Below are 20,858 nucleotides of genomic sequence, written 5' to 3' on the forward strand. Positions count from 1 at the left end.
CCCCCCCCCCCCCCCCCGTCCGTTTCGCAAGTCAGCGCTGGAGGATCGGAGCGGGGGGGAATCCCTGCCGGGAGCCGTGAATGACAGTCACAGCTCTCTGCAGGGATAGATCGAGAAGTGAGCGAGCGACGGTATGTGTTCGCTCACCTCCCGATCTACTGAGCCGACCTGTGACAGTCTCATTGTCACAGGTCGGCTCAGATTATGAGGCTGAGTGAAAATCACTCACCTCATAGTTCTCCTTTAAAACAGAATGGCAATTGTTTATGATACACGGTGCACCGAGCCAAATAAATGGCATTCCGTTCGGGTTTACATTCACCTTAAATTGTCATTTTTTTCACAACTGTTTGTAATGCACAGATTGGGATTTACCATTAAAAAAAAACAAAAAACAAAAAAAAAGGAAATGGCAACATCTGCCAGTGCAGTCATATTTTCTACAACATATGCTCATTGCCGAAAACTAAAAATAGCTGAGATCAGCACTCATTCGGTATGGTAATGCTTATGTTTAAAAATAAGAAGACATCTGGTCTGGAAAAAGCAATGCCCCGGAATACCCCTGTTTATGTGGAATACACGGGAAGAGTTTTGTAATACAAGAATTCATATTTTCATCGTAGAGATGGCGGTGAGAAGCCGCATCCTGATAAAGAACCAAATCTCCTCCAATTGGTGATAATATCCAACAATCAGTTATAACGTTTGAAGATGAGCTTCAGGGTGACCATCAATTCCCATTATGAATTTCTGTTCCTCGTGTTCAATCAAACGGCCGAAAATATAATAGAAATCGCTCACGGCACAGCGAGGCAAAACATTTTTTCCTTATTGCTGGCAAACTCCAGCTGTCAAATGACAAGTCAGGAATGGTTGTGAATTGCTACAGCTGCCGGTGTGTAAATCAAAGCTTCTGAACTCCGGGGCTCCTCTAGAGGTTGCTAGGAGTTCACGCAGAAGAGACCAGTTGCAGATCTTCTGCCTTAAATGACCATCAATGAGGCCCTTCTCCACGGATCACCAATGTAAGTGGGCATTTTTCCAACTGACCACAAATATAAAGGGGCCCCTTTCCACTGATTACCAACCTAAGAGGACCCTTACCCACTGACCACCAATGTAAGGGGACCCTTACTCACGTACCACCATTGCAAAGATGCCCATCAATAAAAAGGGTTTGTTTTTCCCCCCACTGGCAACCAATGTAAGAGGGGCCCTTCTCTACTGACCACCAATGTTAGTGAACACTTCTCCCACTGACAACCAAAGAAAGGGTCCCATCTCCACTAATGTAAGGGGGCCATACTCCACTGACCAATATTGTAAGGGGACAATTCTTCCACTGACCACCAATGAAAGGGGACAGGTCTCCCACTGACCACCAATGAAAGGGGAACCCTCCAATGACCACCAATGTAAGAGGACCCCTCTCCCACTGACCATCAATGTCAGCGCGCTTGTCTCCACTGACCACCAATGTAAGGGGGACCTTCTCCACTGACCACCAATGTAAGGGGGACCTTCTCCACTGACCACCAATGTCAACAGGCCCTTCTCCACTTAGCACCAATGTAAGGGTGCTATTATCCACTGACCAGCAATGTAAAGGGGCACTTCTCACACTGTCCACTAAAAGAAGGGGCGCCCTTCTCCACTGACTACCAATGTAAGAACACTATGAAGAACACTACAAGGCCCCCATGGTACTGTCTGGTCCACTTACCAAGTGTGAAAATCACTACAAGGTCCCCGTAGTACTGCCCGGTCCATTTAATGGGTATGAAGAACACTACAAGGTCCCCAAGGTACTGCCTGGTCCACTTATCAGGTATGAAGAACACTACAAGGTCCCCATGGTACTGCCTGGTCCCATTACCAGGTATGAAGAACACTACAAGGCCCCCATGGTACTGCCTGGTCCACTTATCAGGTATGAGGAACAATACAAAGGTCCCCATGGTACTGGCCGGTCCACTTAGCAGGTATTAGGAACAATACATGGTCCCCATGGTACTGCCCGTTCCACTTACCAAGTAGAATTTCCAACGGCCACTTCCCAGTAATGACATCCGCTGTCAATGAAGACATTCCCCGTTGCCCCGTAGCAGCCCGTCCCACTGAAGCGCTCAGGCGTGTGGCTCTTCTTCAGGGAACTCTCTTCTTTTTCCATCTGCATTCCGTCGTTTGATATCTTTAGCTTCTTGTGAGCAAATTTTGGATCCAGTTTGAATGGTTGACCTGCAATGAGGAACAACATGCATATAAATCATTGCATTGACCAGTCTCACGGAAGGCGACACATGTAGGTTCTAGTATAAATACCTGAATTTGACTTGGTATTACCATCTTCCAATCCCATCCTCCAAACCCCTCCCTCTCTCATGCAGCAGAATGACAGAGGGAGGGGCGGCATTGGAAAGGTGTGCTGAATCCAAATGTGTTTACAAGGGACATGCTGATGGTAGGAGAGCGCAGAGTAAGCGTGGGAATGGTCTCTCCAGTCTGCTGCTGCTGCTGCTCTTTCACTGTCCAGTCATAAGTTGGGGGTGGAGAGAAGCCCTTAACAGTAAGGGGGTCTTAGCTCTGCTGTTTGGTAGAGCTGTGTGATCATAGGAACGGATGGACAGAAGTGCAAACACATCCGCTTCAAAGCTGAGTCATTTTCTGGTCATCCAGTTCTAAGATTTACATAGCTCTGCCACACAGCACAGTCCTGCCTGGTAAGGAGAAGGCCTTCATTTTTCTCTCGTGCAATTCAGTAACACTTGATTATTTTCGTCCACTAGGCGTCTGGCGTCATTCAACCCGTGTCCTGTGAGCATAGGTTGTACTCGACCCACCTCATCCTCTAATTGGACAGTGAAATGAGAAGCAGCAGCCTGATGAGCTCATCCCTCTGCTGTCTCCTACTATCAGTATACCCATTTTTAGCACTGCAGCACCACTGATTGACTCATCGTACTGCTTCTCCTTCCTACAGTCTACCGTACGGTGGCTGATACAGGACATATTCAGATACATACACCGCTTGCATAAAAAAAAATCCTTCCCGTCCTTTATATCTGCCTGTAGCTCGACTTTCCTAAGCGGTTACATTTTTTTGGGGAAAAAAAATCTACTTACGGCAATAAAGGAAATCCAGATGTTGGATTTTTTTTCGGAAGCCATTCTTATAACATTGTAACAATTTTCTTGTCGCCGTTCCTGTTACGTCAGTGGGGCTTCATGTACATTACGGTATAGCGCGGGGATGACAGTGATACAGCGAGTCTTGAAGGCTCGTCTTATCACCCCATGCATCATACCAGCCTGCCCTTGACAGTGGCAGTTAGAGGATTGAGAAATAAATCAAGCCTGCGGTCTATTTACAGGAACCTCAACAAAACCTATTACATGAGCGTGTTCTCGCGGACGGAGAAGCGGCTTCCTATAAGGAACGGCTTCACCCCCCGTAGAACTTAATAAATAACATGCAACAGACCCAACGAATCCATTCACTGCAGACCTATAGAGGGATCGATGAGCTTTGCTCTTCCATGCTCCTAGGCACGTTATACTCGACCTGTCAGGCTGCTGATCTGAGATTCTTATTGAGTGTTGGGGCTTTTGTAGGAAGCTATTTTAGAAACTGCAACGCGGCCTACTCAGAACGGGGGCAAATTTATGTTTTTTTCTTATAAAAATTGCTAGCAGGTTGAGTTTTATGGCAGCAGAGGCCCTTATAGGCCCCTTCTAGTTATTCATTGGTTGAATGAGCTCACTAAAACAAAATATATACTGGAGCACTAGCAATATATAAATATATAATAAAGGCAATGGAAAGATTTGGATAGAGCGAGGGAGGGTTATAATATACACTAGACTAGACAAAAGGTTTAAAATGTCTGTGCTTTTCTACCTTTTAGAGCAGCAGCTGACACTAAGCAATATATACTTTGCAACAAATGACTCCATATACACAGTGTAGTGCTACGCTGTTTATATAGAATCATATAGTGTATATCATTTTTTTTTGCAATCTGTGTTTGAAATGCACTGGGGTCAAGGGGAAGCTAAAACCAAAACCAAAAGGGTGGTATGAGTGGGGAAGGATGGGCAAGATGGTATGAGTGGGGAAGGATGGGCAGGATGGTATGAGTGGGGAAGGAAGGGCAGGATGGTATGAGTGGGGAAGGAAGGGCAGGATGGTATGAGTGGGGAAGGAAGGGCAGGATGGTATGAGTGGGGAAGGATGGGCAGGATGGTATTAGTGGGGAAGGATGGGCAGGATGGTATGAGTGGGGAAGGATGGGAAGATGGTATGAGTGGGGAAAGAAGGGCAGGGTGGTATGAGTGGGGAAGGATGGGCAGGGTGGTATGAGTGGGGAAGGATGGGCAGGGTGCTATGAAAGGGGAAGGATGAGCAGGGTGGTATGAGTGGGGAAGAATGGGTAAGGTGGTATGAAAGGGGAAGGATGGGCAGGGTGGTTGAAAGGGGAAGTATGGGCAGGGTGGTATGAAAGGGGAAGTATGGGCAGGGTTCTATGAAAAGGGAAGGATGGGCAGGGTGCTATGAAAAGGGAAGGATGGGCAGGGTGCTATGAAAAGGGAAGGATGGGCAGGGTGGTACGGGTGTTGAAGGACGAGCAGGATGCTATAAGTGTGGAAGGATGGGCAGGGTGTAGGAGCGTGGAAAGATGGGCAGTGTGTTATGAGTGAGGAAGGATGGGCAGGGTGGTACGAGTGTGAAAGGATGAGCAGGGTGGTGCGAGTGTGGAAGGATGGGCAGGGTGCTATGAGTGTGGAAGGATGGGCAGGGTGCTAGGAGTGTGGAAAGATGGGCAGGGTGTTATGAGTGAGGAAGGATGGGCAGGGTGCTAGGAGTGTGGAAAGATGGGCAGGGTGGTACGAGTGTGGAAGGATGAGCAGGGTGGTGCGAGTGTAGAAGGATGGGTAGGGTGGTATGAGTGGGGCAGGATAAGCATGGTGGCATGAGTGGGTAAGGATGGGCAGGGTGGTATGAGTGAGGAAGGATAGGCTTTCGAATTGCACTGGGGTCAAGAAGAAGGTAAAACCAAAGAGAACCTGTCACATAAGTAAAATCTGTGAGTAAAACACATATAAGGAAGAGACTAAATGTTTCCTCTCCTGCTGCCCAAAAATGCCACTCCGATGCTGGCAAATCATCCCCATTGTCCGCTGGGAAACCAATACTTCCGGTAGCATCGCTTTTATCCCTCAAAACTATTACTGGTTCTCCCTGCTGACCTCCATGTAGCTACTCCCTTCTGCATAAAGGGTGAGATAAGTAGAAGGAACCAGCAAGAGCTGTGGGGACCAAAGAGATCAAGACTCCCAAAAATGTTCATTTCACAGTGGACTTCACGACATGGGCAGCGGAAGAGGGAAGTATTCAGTCTCTTCTTTACACATATGTGCTTTACTCAGAGATTGTACTTATGTAACGAGATCTCTTTAAGGTGGTTTCTAAGGATGCCAAGGGCTTTTAATAGCACCTAAGGGTCATGGAAGCTCCTTTCACCTATACCGGACATATTCTTGTACTTTACATGTACTTGCATTACGTAACAAAGTCCCTTGAAGGTGGTTTTTGGTGGTTTGTAAGGGCATAATGGGCTTTTAATGGCACCTGAGGGTATCAGAAGCTGCTTTCACCTATCCTGGATCTGTTCTTAGCGTACCAAAAGACGTCCCCCTCATCAACATTTTTCATTTTTTTTTCATAAAGAGAAAAAACAGTGACAAATAATCAAATACACATAAAAAAAGTCTAACTAATACAAAAAATATTAAACAAAAGCAACTCAACTACCCTAAATACACAAAAAAAAAACTCCCTCTAAATGAAAACAATAGTAGAGTAGATACATTTTTTTCAAGCCAATTTCACAAAGTAGCTACAGGAGCTAAATTGAGAGTCTCCAATTTGGTAAAATTTCTCCAGTGGCAACATCGATAATTTCGTGGTGAAATGAATGTAGCCGTAATGACTCAGTTCGTCCCTACGATAATTACACTAGCTGAGGCTTCAATTTACTACGGTAAGGTTTTCTTCCATGTTTTTTGGTCGGACTCCGGCTTCAACATACGCACCTTCCGTGCTTTATAAATAGGTGTGAAAATGGCTGGCAGCATGTGGTGAACCACGGTGAAACAAAACACTATTATTTTCCTAAGAAAGGAAGCGAGGCTTACAAAGAAAGCAGCAGTATGAGGTTTCGATTTAATTCCGAAAGTCTTATGGAATAGCTGCTTCCTCTTACCGGGGGATGGAAATGTACGGTTTAATAGAAGGAGAGCGGGGGGTTTTTTTCTCTCTCTCTGGCACAGTACGTGCAAGATGCTCAATTCCGATTTCCTCTTTATTCCCTTCTGCCGACATTGGAAGATGATTTAACCCATGGTTCATTCAGAAGGATGTAGAAGAGAGCTTCTGAAGACAAAATTTTAGAGTATGGCCGTCAAAATTAAAAATGAAACCATGAGATGTGATTGGGAACTCATGTTTCTTTATTTATGAATACCTGCAATGTACCGGGCCTATCTGCTGCCCGAAATTGACTCTGATTTTGGAAGCACTAGGCCTTCTCCAGTTTCCTGAACTCACCCACATAAACCATATGGTTTAACGTTAGTTACACCTGACCATCACACCTATATGAGCTTGTTGGACATTCAATTCCAAAACCATGGGTGTTATTAAAGAGTTGGCCCCTTCCCATGGCTCTCACAGCCCCCACTCTTTTGGGGAGGTCTTTTGTGGCAACAGGAATTTGTTCCATTTGTGAGGTCAGGTGCTGATGGTGGATGAGAAGATGTGGGTCACCAGCTGTGTTCCAATGCATCCCAAACGTGTTCAGTACGGTTGAGATCAGGGCTCTGTGCAGGACACTCAAGTTCCTCCACCCCAACCTGGACAAACCATGTCTTTATGGAGCTGGCTTTGTACACAGGAGCACCATTTGTGGCTATAATACCCTCCACTCTTCCCTCCACAATTGGCCTTCCAATTCATCCAAAAGGTGTTCAGTAGGATGGAGGTCAGGGGCTTTGTACACCACACTCATGTTCCTGAAGACCAAACTGGTCAAACGTGTCCAGTAGGGTGGCCATTAATATAGAGTTGTCCTACCCCAACAGGGACATTAATATAGAGTTGTTCCCCCCAACATGGCCATTAATATGGAGTCTGTTCTACCTTTGAGGCTATAACATCCTCCACTCTTCTGGGAAGGCTTTCCACAAGATTTTGTAGAGTGCCTGCAGGAATTTGTGAGGTCAGGTACTGATGTTGGATGAGAAGACCTGGCTCACAATCTGCATTCCAATTCATCTCAAAGGTGGTCATAGGGTTGAGGTCAGAAACTGGTGTTGGTTGAGAAGACCTGACTCACAATCCACCATGCCAAATTATCCCAAAGGTGTTCAGAAGGGACGAGGTCAGGGCTCTGTGCAGGACACTCGAGTTCCTCCACACCAAACTGGACACACCATGTCTTTATGGAGCTGGCTTTTTACACTGGGGACGGTTATGGTGGAACAGAGAAGGGCCTTGAGAAGCGGAACAGGACAGCAGAAGCCATTTCTAAATGGACAGCTAAGAGGGGAGCAGAGGTTGTCTGGAGGTGATATAATCTGATTGAGGACACTGACTGCTAAATTACACTATATGACCAGGTTTGTGGACACCTAACCATTACAGCTGACTAAATGGTGGACATCCTTTAAAAATTATTCAGGTGTCTTTATTTAAGGGTCCTGGTAATACTCCATCATACAAAGACATTGTAGACAATTGTGCTCCTCCAGCCTTGTGGTAACAATTTGGCGAAGACCCTTTTCTGTTCCACCATGACTGTCCCCTGTGCACAAAGCTAGCTCCATAAAGACATGGTGTGACCAGACTGTGAAGAAAATTGAAGTTCCCCCACACCAGAGCCCCAACCTCAACGGAACTTAGGAACACCTTATGGAACATAGGTGTTCCATAGGAATTTTTTAGTTTAGGTGCACAAAGTCAGCTCCATCAAGACATGACCAGCTTGGTGTGGAGGAACTGGAGGGATAGCGCAGCCACGAAGGAGGTCTAACTCCATATTAATGGCCATGGTTTTGGAATGGTATCTCCAAAAGGCTTGTATATGTCTGATGGTCAGGTATCCACAAACCTTTGGCCGTATAGTATACATCCTAGAAAATAACGACTTAACAACAAGTTGTGCAAATTAGCCTTCGGGTTATCGCCAAGAAACTGAAGCTGCTACATTTAGCCTGGACATACAGGCATAAATGGGTTCTGGTCATGAGGAGGTTAAGCACAATTAATAAGTATAGCCTCGTGTACTCACTGTTAGTCTTGAGTCTTGCGGGATCACTGTGTCTGCTCCCAGCCTGGTTGATTGCTTTGACTAAAAAGATGTAACGAGTTCCACTCTGAAGCCCATGCACAGTGTAATGGTTCTGCTTGATGTTGGGCACGATCATCCAGCTGTCCATGGAGCTATAAAGACCTGTAAAAGGGGACACAGAGAAAGTGGGGTTAATATAATATTTTCTGGACTATTATAACAATGATATCAATTTAAATCTGAACTCCAGTCAAGCACATTACGTTGCCGCTATTCCTGAATTCCTGACTGAGCTGGTTTGGAAATGATCAGGCTATCAGATGCGTTCACTGCTTGGGCAACAGCGGGCGCCGGCTGTTTTCCGGATACGTTGTTTTTAACTGCACACTTCATATTTCCAGTCATCTCAAGTATCTACGGTCTTCTTTTACGGATATCGCTTGATAAGATAATCCTTAAAGTGCTATGTAATTTGTTAGCTACACCTATCCAGTACGCCGGACATTGGTGACACTGCAGTGCTACTCCCGGATGGTGGTCAGGAAGCTCGAGCTACGACAAGGTCACATTTATTGTTTCTTTTACTCACTAGAGGGAAAATTGCACAGCTGCTTAAGCTGAATGCTTTTTTTTTCCAGGGTTGAAAGATATTTTGTTCTCAATTTCACCAAAATCCTTCACTGATAAACACACTCGACAATCACATGAATGTTCAAAAGCATGGACAGCCTTCCTTATTATTATTATACAGGATTTATAGAGCGCCAACAGTTTGTGCAGTGCTTTACAATATAAGGAAGACATTACAATCACAATACAATTCAAGACAAGATGGTAAGGAGGGCCCTGCCCCTGAGGGCTTACAATCTAAAAGGGAGGGGGAAGTGATACATGAGGAGGTAGCTGTGTGGGGATGAATTGTTTGAGAACGTGATGGTTGAGTGGTTAGGTTGAGGTGGGATAGGCTTCCCTGAAGAGATGAGTCTTTAGTCATCGCGAAAGGTAGTCAGAGTAGGAGATAGATGGACAGGTTGGGGTAAGGAGTTCCAAAGAATTGGAGAGACTCTAGAGAAGTCCTGAAGGCGAGCATGGGATGAGTTGACAAGGGAGCTAGAGAGCAGGAGGTCTTGGGCGGAGCATAGGGAACGGTTAGGGTGATACCTTGAGACAAGGTTGGAGATGTAACCTGGGTCAGAGTTGTGGATGGCTTTGTAAGTGGTTGTTAATAATTTGAATTTTATCTTTTAGGCGATTGGAAGCCAGTGCAGGGATTGGCAGAGGGGGGTTGCATACACTGAGCGGTTGGTCAGGTGGATATGTCTGGCAGCTGCATTCATGATAGACTGAAGGTGGAGGAGCCTGTGTAGTGGAAGGCTTATGAGGAGGGAGTTACAATAGTCGAGATGAGAGATAACAAGTGAGTGGATGAGTCATTTTGCGCTTTCATTGGTGAGGAAGGGGCGTATTTTGGAGATGTTACGAAGGTGAAGGCGGCAGGATTTGGATAGTGATTGGATGTGGGGAAGAAAGGTGAGGTCCGAGTCAAGGATGACACCTAGCACCTTGGCATGGGGGGAGGGTTGGATAGTTGTGTTCTCAATCATGATCGAAACATTGGGGGTTATTGTCGTAAGGTCAAAGTAACTGTTAAATGTAATGCATCTGTGCCTATGGATATTAAATGATTCTAGGGCTGTCCGGTGACGTCGATGTCCCCAAGTGGCTCCATCGGCTAACATATAATTAATCGAAAATAATCGATTAAAAAAAATTTCGATTAATCGAACACGAAAATTTTAATCAGTAACAGCCCTAAATGATTCACATATTTATAACAAGCATTAAACATGCTTTAAAACAAGCCATCACTGACCTCTTTAGCTGTTTTTAATGTGATGTTATTCAATCTCAAAGACCACAACATACAGTTGGCTTTAGCTGGTTCCTAACAGCTTAGAATCACCCGCTGTTTGTTTATTAGAGGGGCCGGCAGCCTGCCAAGATTCTGTCCTCATAAAGGTTGCTTGTGCTGTATCCTTTCAAAATGAGTTTCTTCACAATGCTTATAGGTACAGAGATGAATAAGGGCTTTTTGAAAGTGTTTTTTCTTACCACTTGTTCAGAATATGTTAATACTTATGCATGATCTGGGCACAATTTCACTTTAATGCTAAAGCATTCAAAGGCATTTTACCCAAGTAACCAATATTTATGGGTACTGTTAATGACACAGACATTGGAGAGAATTGTGCTCTTTCAACCTTGTGGTAACAGTTTGGTGGAGACCCTTTTCTGTTCCATCATGACTGTCCCCTGTGTACAAAGCCAGCTCCATAGAGACATGGTGTGACCAGCTTGGTGTGGAGGAACTCGAGAGTCCTGACACCAACCCTACTGAACACCTTTTGGATAAATTGTAAGGCCAATTGTGAGCCAGGTCTTCTCATCCAACATCAGTACCTGACCTCACAAATAGGACAAGAAGGACACCCTTCAAAACCTTGTGGTAACAGTTTGATGAAGGCCATTTTCTGTTCCACCATGACTGTCCCCTGTGTACAAAGTCAGCTCCATAAAGACATGGTTTGCCCAGTTTGGTGTGGAGGAACTCGAGTGTCCTGCACAGAGGCCTGATCTCAACTCTACTGAACACCTTTGAGATGAATTAGAACACTCAATGTGAGCCAGGTCTTCTCATCCAACAGCAGTACCTGACCTCACAAATGGCTATAGATTCTCACAGACACCCTCCGAGATCTTGTGGAAAGCCTTCTCAGAAGAGTGGAGGGTATTATAGCCACAAACGATGCTCCTGTGTACAAAGCTAGATCTATAAAGACATGGTTTGACCAGTTTGGTGTGGAAGAACTTGAGTGTCCTGCACAGAGTCTTGACCTCAACCCTACTGAACACCTTTGGAATGAATTGGAACACAGCTGGTGACCCACATCTTCTCATCCAACATCAGTACCTGACCTTGCATACGGGCAAAGATTCCCAAAGACACCCTCCAAAATCTTATGGAAAGCCTTCAAAGAAGAGTGGAGGATGCTATAGCCACAAAGGGTAGACAACTCAATATTAATGGCCATATGGGGGACGGGGGGGGGGTTCAGCTCTATATTAATGGTCATGATTTTTGAATGGGATGTCCAACAAGGTGTATTTTGGACATATAGTGTATGAACTCGGATTGGAAGAAGAAACAATGTAAACAAGGTAACCAAGTCATAAGTTGTGCAGTCAGCTGGTGTTCCACATGGTCTACAATATTTGCCTGCTGGTTCCTGAAGATAAGAAGTGTTTCTCCTGTTGCGGTGATGCTAACTACTCACTAATGGTTCCACTTAACATTTCCTTTTGAGGATATCCACTTGCTTATGTGCTAATACCTTGCACAAATCCTGGATGGAATAATTTAGTGGGTATTTAAGGTGCCAGGTTTGCTTAAACACTAAGTGTAACTCTTATGTCCACTGCTGCATATGTAATTATATCTATGGCACCGATTCTGCATAATTAAACAGAATGTTCAGCAACTCAGGTGCTAATTTGTGTGCGTTCAACCAACAAATAAGGTCAACACATTTACAAATCATTCCTGAAGCCGCAGCTGGGCTCTGTGTGTCTGCAAACATCTGCTCGTGACACATTGTTGTACGTTTTGTATTTTTTTACAGCGCAGTACACCATAAAATAATTGCCAATTCAATAACACTACTGTTTTCTGGGTCATATGAGATGAATGCAATCGGGACGATCCCCCTTAACATCTTCCTATTAGATCTGTGAAAGATAATCAGTGAGCGTTTACTGGAATAACTTCCAAGAGATCCAAGTACAGCACAGTTTTACTTCTCCTGATTGAGGGTAATGCCCAAGTCAGAGTTTAATTGAAGTCAATGCTGATAATCATACCTCTTCCTGCCAATCAGAGCGAGCTATGTGATCCACAAGGATGCCCTGTGTCTTGCATCCTGACTCTGGAAGAGCAAAAACCTCACCGGTTCCTGTGATACTGTAACTAAGGCAAAGAAGAGGACCTCACCACCACTTCAAAAACAGCTACGTGATCCACAAGGATTCCCTGTGTCTTGCATCCTGACTCTGGAGGAGCAAGAACCTCACCGGTTCCTGTGACACTGTAACTCAGGCAAAGAAGAAGACCTTACCACCACTTCAAAAACAGCTACGTGATCCAGAAGGATGCCCTGTGTCTTGGATCCTGACCCTGGAGGAGCAAGAACCTCACCGGTTCCTGTGATACCAAGTCAAAAAAGAAGACCTCGCCACCATTTCAAAAACAGCTATGTGATCCTGGAGAATCAGCCTGTGTCTTGGATCCTTAATCTGGAGGAGCAAGAACCTCACTGGTTCCTGTGATACAGTAACTAAGGCAAAGAAGAGGACCTCACCGCCACTTCAAAAACAGAAGCTTTGCTTTGTTCGGGAGACTATTACGAAAGCAAAAACCTCTGGACAGAGATTGACTTTTATATCCAAAAGATACAATGCGCAATCGAGAAGAAGCGTCTGATTTCTAAACATAGACAAGGGAGACTTTGCTGGTGCAAGGGAGCTGGCTTTCCATACCCTAGCCTTCAAGGTGGGCGGTTTTTAGACTTTGCCTGGTCCTAATATATTCAACACAATTCAATTACATGAAAGAGCTTCATTCTCTTAGTTGTCTTGCTTGGCCATAAAGATTTATTGTGAAGATGTACAGATGTGCTCAAATGACCAGACCACACAGAAGAAACCTCCATGCATTCTGCACAAAGTGCTTAATCCTAAGCACCTTAAAATTACCGCTTGGATCCCGACTCTGGAGGAGCAAGTACCTCACTGGTTCCTGTGCTACCGTAACTAAGGCAAAGAAGAGGACCTCAGCACCACTTTGCATGAAAGGCCTCAAGGTTTCTTCTTTGATATCTGCTCATCTGAGCACATCTGTTCATCTTCACAATAAATCTTATGGTCAAGCAAGACAAACAAGAGAACAAAGCCTTTTTACTGGAATGTTGTTGACTATACCAGGACCAGGCAAGGCCTGAGAGCCACAAACCTTGAAGCGTAGGGTATGCTAAGCCGGCTCTCTTGTGGCAGCAATATTTGGATCATCTACTGGATAATCCATTGCCTCTTCTTGATTGCTTGTTGTATCTTTTGCATATCAAAGTCAATCTCAGCCCCTGATGTTTTTGCTTTTTTAATCTTCCCCTCTTACCGCTGGAAAAGCTTCCTTTTTCCCCGCTTAGGTTCTCCTGGAGGTCCTCTTCTTTGGATAATCAGTCCCTTCTTCTCAGTTGCTCTTGTATCTTTTAAATATTAAAGTCAATCACTGCCCAGACATTTTGGCCATACTATAGAACCACCAGATATGTCATCCCAGATGCTTGAACCAAAAGCAGGTCCACCAGCAGGGCCAAATTTCCCACAAGGCCAACCAAGGCCCGGCCTCGGAGCAGCAGGGAGTAGAGGGAGCAGCAGGGGTGTAGAATTCCTATCTCCCGATGCCCGGGACATGCAGTTCCAGGCGCCGGGAGGGTAGTTGTTTTCTACATTTAGCCCTGCTTTGGGCAAGCCGAGCTAACTGTACCCCCGGGGAAGCCGCCGCTTGTTTTGTACAAGTGATCTCGGTGACGCTTCCGAGAACACTTATATGCAGCCTGCAGGTCTGCCATTCTCCAATGGGTGGGGGTGGGGGTTGGCGCATTGTGGAACCTGACCTTGGGGCAGCAGAGAGAGTAAATACGGCCCTGTGCACCAGTCATGAATCTAAATCTTCAAGCTTTGTGATGGAGCATGACTACAAACTCTGCAATCATGACCACATGTTACACCTACGCCTACACTCGGAAGAAATGATCCTTGAGATACAGTATTCATTTCTAGGATTCCATTAGTTCCAACACACTGTTATATAGAACTGAGAACACTGAAGTTCCCCCTGAGATCGTGTTTTAATATGACTGAGGTATAAATGTTACATGTAGCCGGTATATATTTACAAGCTCCTTTTCTCAGACGGTAGCATTGTGAGAGTTGGAGATCCAGGAGAGAATTCCCATTTTACAAACACAAACACACCACACACATAATTTATACTGAAATCCTTTAGATTCAGATAAATAAAATGATATACATATTGTATACAGTATATTGTATATCATCGTCTCACTCGGAGCGTTCAATAACCAGGCAGACTTTGTCTAGCACAGCATGGAATAAATGTCACTGCCATCACACTAATGTTTTCTGGGTCATAGAAAATTAATGGAATCATTATGAGATATCTGGATTATTTAAAGGTTTCTACATTATTTATTGCCGAGGATCCTTGGCACTGTTAACGTTACAGATTTGTATCAGTGTATACAGTCAGTTCCATGTATAGAACCTACAAGACCTTTGGTTGGCTTCACACTATTGTGTTGTGGTAATGGTGGGTTGAGGTACCATTTGGAATGGCATCCAAAGGCACAACTAAGTAGGTGGCCACTAAATTCTCTGGTTGTCTAGCATGGTCTTCATTTTTGACATCCTCCCAAAGTGTCTCAATGATGTTGAGGTCAGGAGATTGTGATGACCACTTCAGAACCTTCACCTATTTCTGCGACCACTAAGGGTTGGCCTTATGCCTTGGATTATTGTCCTTCTGAAAAGCCCAAGTCACCCCCACGTGCAGCTTCTGCAAATTTTCATAATATGCTACATTCATCTTGGAGGTCCACCACCATGCTTCACAGTAGGGATGGTGTGCTTCTTCTCATAGGCCTTTTTGACTCCTCTACAAACATAGAGCTTATGGTTGGGACCATAAGATTCACTTTTGGTGGTGATGATTATAAGGTGGGTTTCTGATGGGAAGGGGGACTCTGACTGGATGTGAAGGAGGGGGGACTCTGACGTGAAGGGGGGACCCTGATTGGAAGGAGAGGACTCTAATATGAATGGAGGGACTCTGATGGGAAAGTGGGGACTTTGATGAGCTGGGAGGAACTCTGATAGGAAGTAGGGGACTCTGGTGGGAAAGGGGGGGACTCTGTTAGGAAGGAGGGACTTCGATGTGGAGGGGGGGGGATTCTTAAACGGAAGGGGGGCTCTGAGGAGAAGTGGGAACTTAGATGTATAGGAAGACTCCAATATGAATGGGAGACTCTGATGGAAAAGGGGGGGACTCAGATGTGAAGGGGGGACACTCTGATGTGAAAGGGATGACTCTGATGTGGAGGACTTAAAATTCATAAGAGACCCCCATCTAAGTCTGGCCTAGATTTGAGGTGTTTTATATATTATTCTGCGGCTCCTTGAGTTTTTACAAACATTTATAAGGAAGCCACAACTGAAAGAAGGTTGAGAAACCCTGATGTAGAGAAGTAAGAAACAAGAAGGAAGTGAATTTAATGAAAACAAACTTCAAGTATATTGTGCGGATATTTTCCTCCTGGAATCACTTGTTTGGCAGCCAAATTGGTTCCCTCGGTAAGACGCATTATGAAATAATTATATACTCGGAGTTACAACGTGATACCCTCCAAACTCCGAGCAGGAGAGGGGCCACTCTGAGCAATCCTCCGCTGAATAGATACAACTCCCACTGGCTGAGGATGGTAATGAGATACTTCGCAATGTAAACCGCCTCAAACATATTAAAGGGGTTCGTTATTTCGGAGTTTCTTCTGAAATGAAACACGGCAACAAATCATTACAGGTCTGAGAGGCGGAAACTTTTTTCTTTGTGCGTCGGCATCGAGAGAATGCGGAATCCAGCCGCCAACTCTGAGCGTAACAATTTAATGAGAACTTATTACATAGTCACTGAATGTTATTATCCATTATTGATAAACTGCCATCATATTATATTACGGATTAGTATTTTTCCAATAACACAGCGTTCTGATTCCAATTTATTTTTATTAGGGATGCACCGATACCGCTACTTTGGTATCGAGTACCGATAATTTTTTTTCCCGGGACTCGCCGATACCGGAGTACCGGAAGTCCCATTCAGGAAGCCAGGTGGCCTGTAATGACTCGACACCTGGCTGCCTGATTAGCCGGGCAGCGCGTAATGACTCACCACCCGGCTTCCCGGTTAACAAGAAAGTCTGTCCCCTCTCACCTCGGTATGTCCAGCCTGTCACCCACGGGGGCCTCTCCAGCCAGGAGCGGCCTTCCTCCGGTACCCAGCCGGAGCCGGCTTGCTGGCCAATCATGGAAGCCGGGCGCCGTGTAATGACGTGCTGCCCGGCTTCCTGATACAGGAAGTATCGGGCTAGGCATCGGAGCATTTGGGCGGGTACGAGGACTCGCCCAAAGACTTGGTATCGGCACCGATATCAATACTAGTATCGGTATCGGTGCATCCCTAATTTTTATAATAAAAAAAAAAAAAATCACATTAGAGGTTAAAGCCGACTTTTAGTCTTCCCTTCGGTCTTGCAGTTGTGCCGGCTCCTCTTCTGGACTAAAATGGCTTCCTCCGATTTCACTGCACGCTTCTCACTTGGAGATGGGTTTTATGGCTTCCCACCCTTCCCAAGCGAGATGAGTTTTCTGGTCCTCACCCCTCCCAAGGGAGATGAGTTTTCTGGTCCTCCCCCTCCTAAGGGAGATGGGTTTTATGGTCCTCACCCCTCCTAAGGGAGATGGGTTTTATGGCTTCCCACCCTTCCCAAGCGAGACGAGTTTTCTGGTCCTCCCCCTCCCAAGCGAGATGAGTTTTCTGGTCCTCCCCCTCCTAAGGGAGATGGGTTTTCTGGTCCCCCACCCCTCCCAAGGGGTGGGAGGGGTGGGGGATGCATCGATACCGGTATTTTGGTACCGAGTACGAGTACCGATAATTTTTTTTCGGTACTCGCCGATACCAATTACCGAGTAAAGGAAGTCCAATTCAGGAAGCCAGGTGGCGTGTAATGACTCGCCACCTGGCTTCCTGATTAGCCGGGAAGCTGGGCAGCGTGTAAAGTGTCGCCACCCGGCTTCCCGATTAACAAAAAAGTCCCCTCTTACCTTAGTATGTGCAGCCTGTCATCCCCCGGGGCATCTCCAGCGAGAATGCGGCCTTCGTTCAGTACCCAGCCCGAGCCGTCCAATCAGGAAGCCGAGCGCCGTGTAATGACGCGAAGCCCTGCTTTCTGATTGGCCGGGAGGCCGGCTCCATGCTCTCTTGTCATGAGAAGACGAGGGAATGAAGTACATTTCAGAACACTCCGTTCAGATCCCGACATCCAAACAAATCTTTTTATCAAGTCGTCTTTTGGTTTGCAAACATCTTCAAATCTCGGATTCCGCAGGGAGAGCAAACAAAAGCTCAGTCTGATGTGTAAATGTGTCCTCCAGCAGTGAAAAAAATAAAAATCAAATCAAAATTCAATCCCTCCCCTCCCCCTCCCGGGACCAAATGGCAAAACAAACATATGGAGCGTAAAATACATACCAACGCATAACGCTGCCAGGACATAAAATAACTGCAAAGCCAGACGTGTAATAAAGCAGATATAACCCAAGCTGAGTGGAGTGAGCTCTGCGAAATCACTTTGTATCATAAACAATTGTAACTCTTTTCAATAAAATACTTATTATTAACCGTTCTTTGTTACATCTCGGTGCCGCTTATTTCTTGCAGCCACTTCCTGTCTACATGCGCTCCAGCGATGGCTGCCTGGCATTTCTCAGGGCGGGTTTCCCAATGGTGACAACAGTGGTCCATGCCTGTGTGATGAAACTGCAACTTGTAGTCTCCATGTCACAGGGTGGCAACGCAGGAGCACAATTGGGAGACAGGGACAGTGCGTTGTCACCCTATAACAGGAAGTGACCTTCATGGCAGGATCACCAGGGATTATTTTAATCATTTAAAAAGATTTAAAATTACTTTTAAATGGACATTATTCCTTGTAATGTTACTGACAGGTCAACATCAAAGACAAACTTTTCCCGCACCATAAACCTGGTCCCCCATCCCTCCAAAGGGGGATGGGTTTTCTTGTCCCCCTCTCCAAGGGAGATGGGTTTTCTGGTCCCCCACCACTCCCGAGGGAGATGGGTTTGCTGGTGCCCAACTGCTCCTAAGGGGGATGGGTTTTCTGGTCCCCCTCTCCCAAGGGAGATTTGTTTTCTGGTCCCCCGCCCCTCCAAAGGGGGATGGGTTTTCTGGTCCCCCGCCCCTCACAGGGTCTGACAACTCAGGAGCACAATTGGGAGACAGGGACAGAGCATTGTAACCCCTTTAACAGGAAGTTACCTTCATGGCAGGAACGCCAGGGATAATTGTTATCATTTAAAAAGATTTTAAATGGACATTATTCCTTGTAATGTTAATGACAACTCAACATCAAAGACAAACTTTTCCCGCACCATAAACCCTCCAGCCGCTCTTCTTCCGCAACGCCAACTTACAAAGGATACGTGTCTGCAGATGTGTCACAGCGTATGTGCAGGGGTATTCTGACGCATGTGCACACGTGCCAATGGTTTCTGGGACCTGAGGCATGTGTGCTCAAGCTGAAGAATACCCCGCACATGCACAGACATCCTACGTGGTTCTAATAGTTCCTGGCGGCGAGCAACTGCATGGATTCCCATGGCACGCATCAGCCCCCGAGTGAAACTGTCTCTTGGGATGTGCAACATGGACATCCCAGGGGGCAGTGGGGGACCCCACGTCATATATGCCCTAGGCAAGGAAGGAGGAAGTGATGGGTTGCAGAACTAAATGTAACAAACAAAGGGGGGCGGGGGAGCCATCGGACGCAAAAAAAGTTATTTTCATGAGCGGGCGGTCCACTTGAAGTGTCATGGCAGCCAATGCGCACTTGAAGTTTCAGGCTCCTGGGCCCTTTAACATAAAATCTACATATCACCACGAGCCCTCGTTTCTGGAGATTTCGGATTAAGCGGCTGCAAATCACCCAAAAAAAAAAAAAGTAATTTTCTGCGTTATCTAATTATTTCAGAAAGTACTGCCGGCCGAAACAGTCCCGCTCTCCGGAACTCAGGCAATTTCACGGACCTGAACCCCTCCACGTCTGAGGTTCTGACAGACAGACGGGAGGCGGAGTGATGCATACGGAACGCGGGCAAACCCATCTGTCAGGATCTGGGATCAGGCTCAGAGTCCAGCAGCTGAAGCAGCAGGCAATCCGTAGTATAAGGCCCCGTTCCCACTGCGCGATATGCAAATTGCGCGATTTGCATATTGCGCGACATCGCGAGATTTGCCGCGCGATGCCGCGTTCAAGCTTGCATTGAGCAAGCTTGAATCGCGGCTAAATCCGCTCCAAAAAGGGTCCTGCTGTAGCGACACACGACCTGCGACAGCAGGACCCTTTGCCGCATTGGATTGCATTGGAGCGCGATATCGTGGGAATTACCGCGCGATAAATCGCTCAATGTCAACGGGGTCTTAGTGGCCGGATTCGGTACACAAGTAGAGGGTAGTGGTGGAGGAGCAGGCAGAAGCGTAGTCGGCGAACAAGCCGAGGTCAGCAGCCAAAGTTATGAGGTATGTAGCAGGAGACGGTGAGAGTAGTCGGTGAATCAGCAGCCAAAGGTCGGTACACGGGAAGCAGTATGAGCGGATTGTATCACAGAGGGAGCAGGAAGCAAGATAATGGCAGGAGCACAATAATCTGGCAAAGAGGAAGTGCAGAGGCGTGGCTTAAATAGGAAGTTCAAGGGAGGAGTTTAGAGTTCAGCAGCTGATTAGGTATAACTGAGGATACACAGGAGATCAGGCAAAGAGCTATCCAAGGTACCTCAGCAGGTAGAACCACCGCCAGCTACAGCAGAGGCCCTGGGTTCAGATCCGGTTCCTGACACCAACGCAGAGCCAACACTACAAGATATGATGTTAGTGTTTTACCGCCGGACGCCAACGTGACCGATCACCGGCTGCGGAAGTCCACGCTGACGCGTATAATCAAAACTGAACCCAAGGAAAACCACATAGCTACCCTTGGAGTGGGTCTACCCCGGCGTTGGAAGGGTTAAGTGCTCGTTTTGCGAAGGGGGCTGCAGATATGCTCACCTGATCCGGCTGTGGAATGTCCCTCGAAATCCTCATGTCTAATGCAAGTCTATGGACCTGCATAATACGCGATGACCTCAGCGTTCCTCGGACTGCCGGAGCCCGGGGAAGAGCCGGCGGGCACCGGTCTCACAGTCAGACGGGGCCCCGAGGATCAGGGGAGTATATCTGCTTTTATTTAAGACCCCGTAGACAAAAACGAGCACTTAACCTTTGCAGTGTGTAAGTTTGTGACTTTTCCCCCGGAGTCCTTCTCAACATATATCATTCAGAAGAATAAAATCATTTTTTTTTTCTGGTTACAGCTATATTTCCATAAGGCAAACTCACACAATCCATAAACCAGCATATCGTTTAGAAGAAGGGAATTATGTTTAATGTATACCAAATATGACAAGTCTGTGATGTGTATTATTCCTGGGAGATCAAATACACTACTCGCTGCCACACCCAGCCAGGAATGTAACAGAGTG

General features: G+C 46.2%; 1 protein-coding gene across 2 annotated transcripts in view; it reads right to left on the reverse strand.

Annotated features, from left to right (window-relative positions):
• The window catches only part of MID2 (midline 2), a 104,798-nt gene that overhangs the window by 5,020 nt on the left and 78,920 nt on the right, over window positions 1-20,858 (reverse strand). For both annotated transcript variants that reach the window (XM_018564249.1, XM_018564248.1), the window contains exons 7-8: window positions 8,352-8,513; window positions 2,034-2,241 (exon numbers count right to left, since the gene is read on the reverse strand). In XM_018564249.1, the coding sequence (XP_018419751.1) occupies window positions 2,034-2,241; window positions 8,352-8,513 (370 nt within the window). The remainder of the gene's footprint in view (window positions 1-2,033; window positions 2,242-8,351; window positions 8,514-20,858) is intronic.

The sequence above is a fragment of the Nanorana parkeri genome, unplaced genomic scaffold (genome assembly GCF_000935625.1).
Source record: "Nanorana parkeri isolate BGI_ZX_2015 unplaced genomic scaffold, ASM93562v1 scaffold740, whole genome shotgun sequence".
Taxonomy (NCBI): Eukaryota; Metazoa; Chordata; class Amphibia; order Anura; family Dicroglossidae; genus Nanorana; species Nanorana parkeri.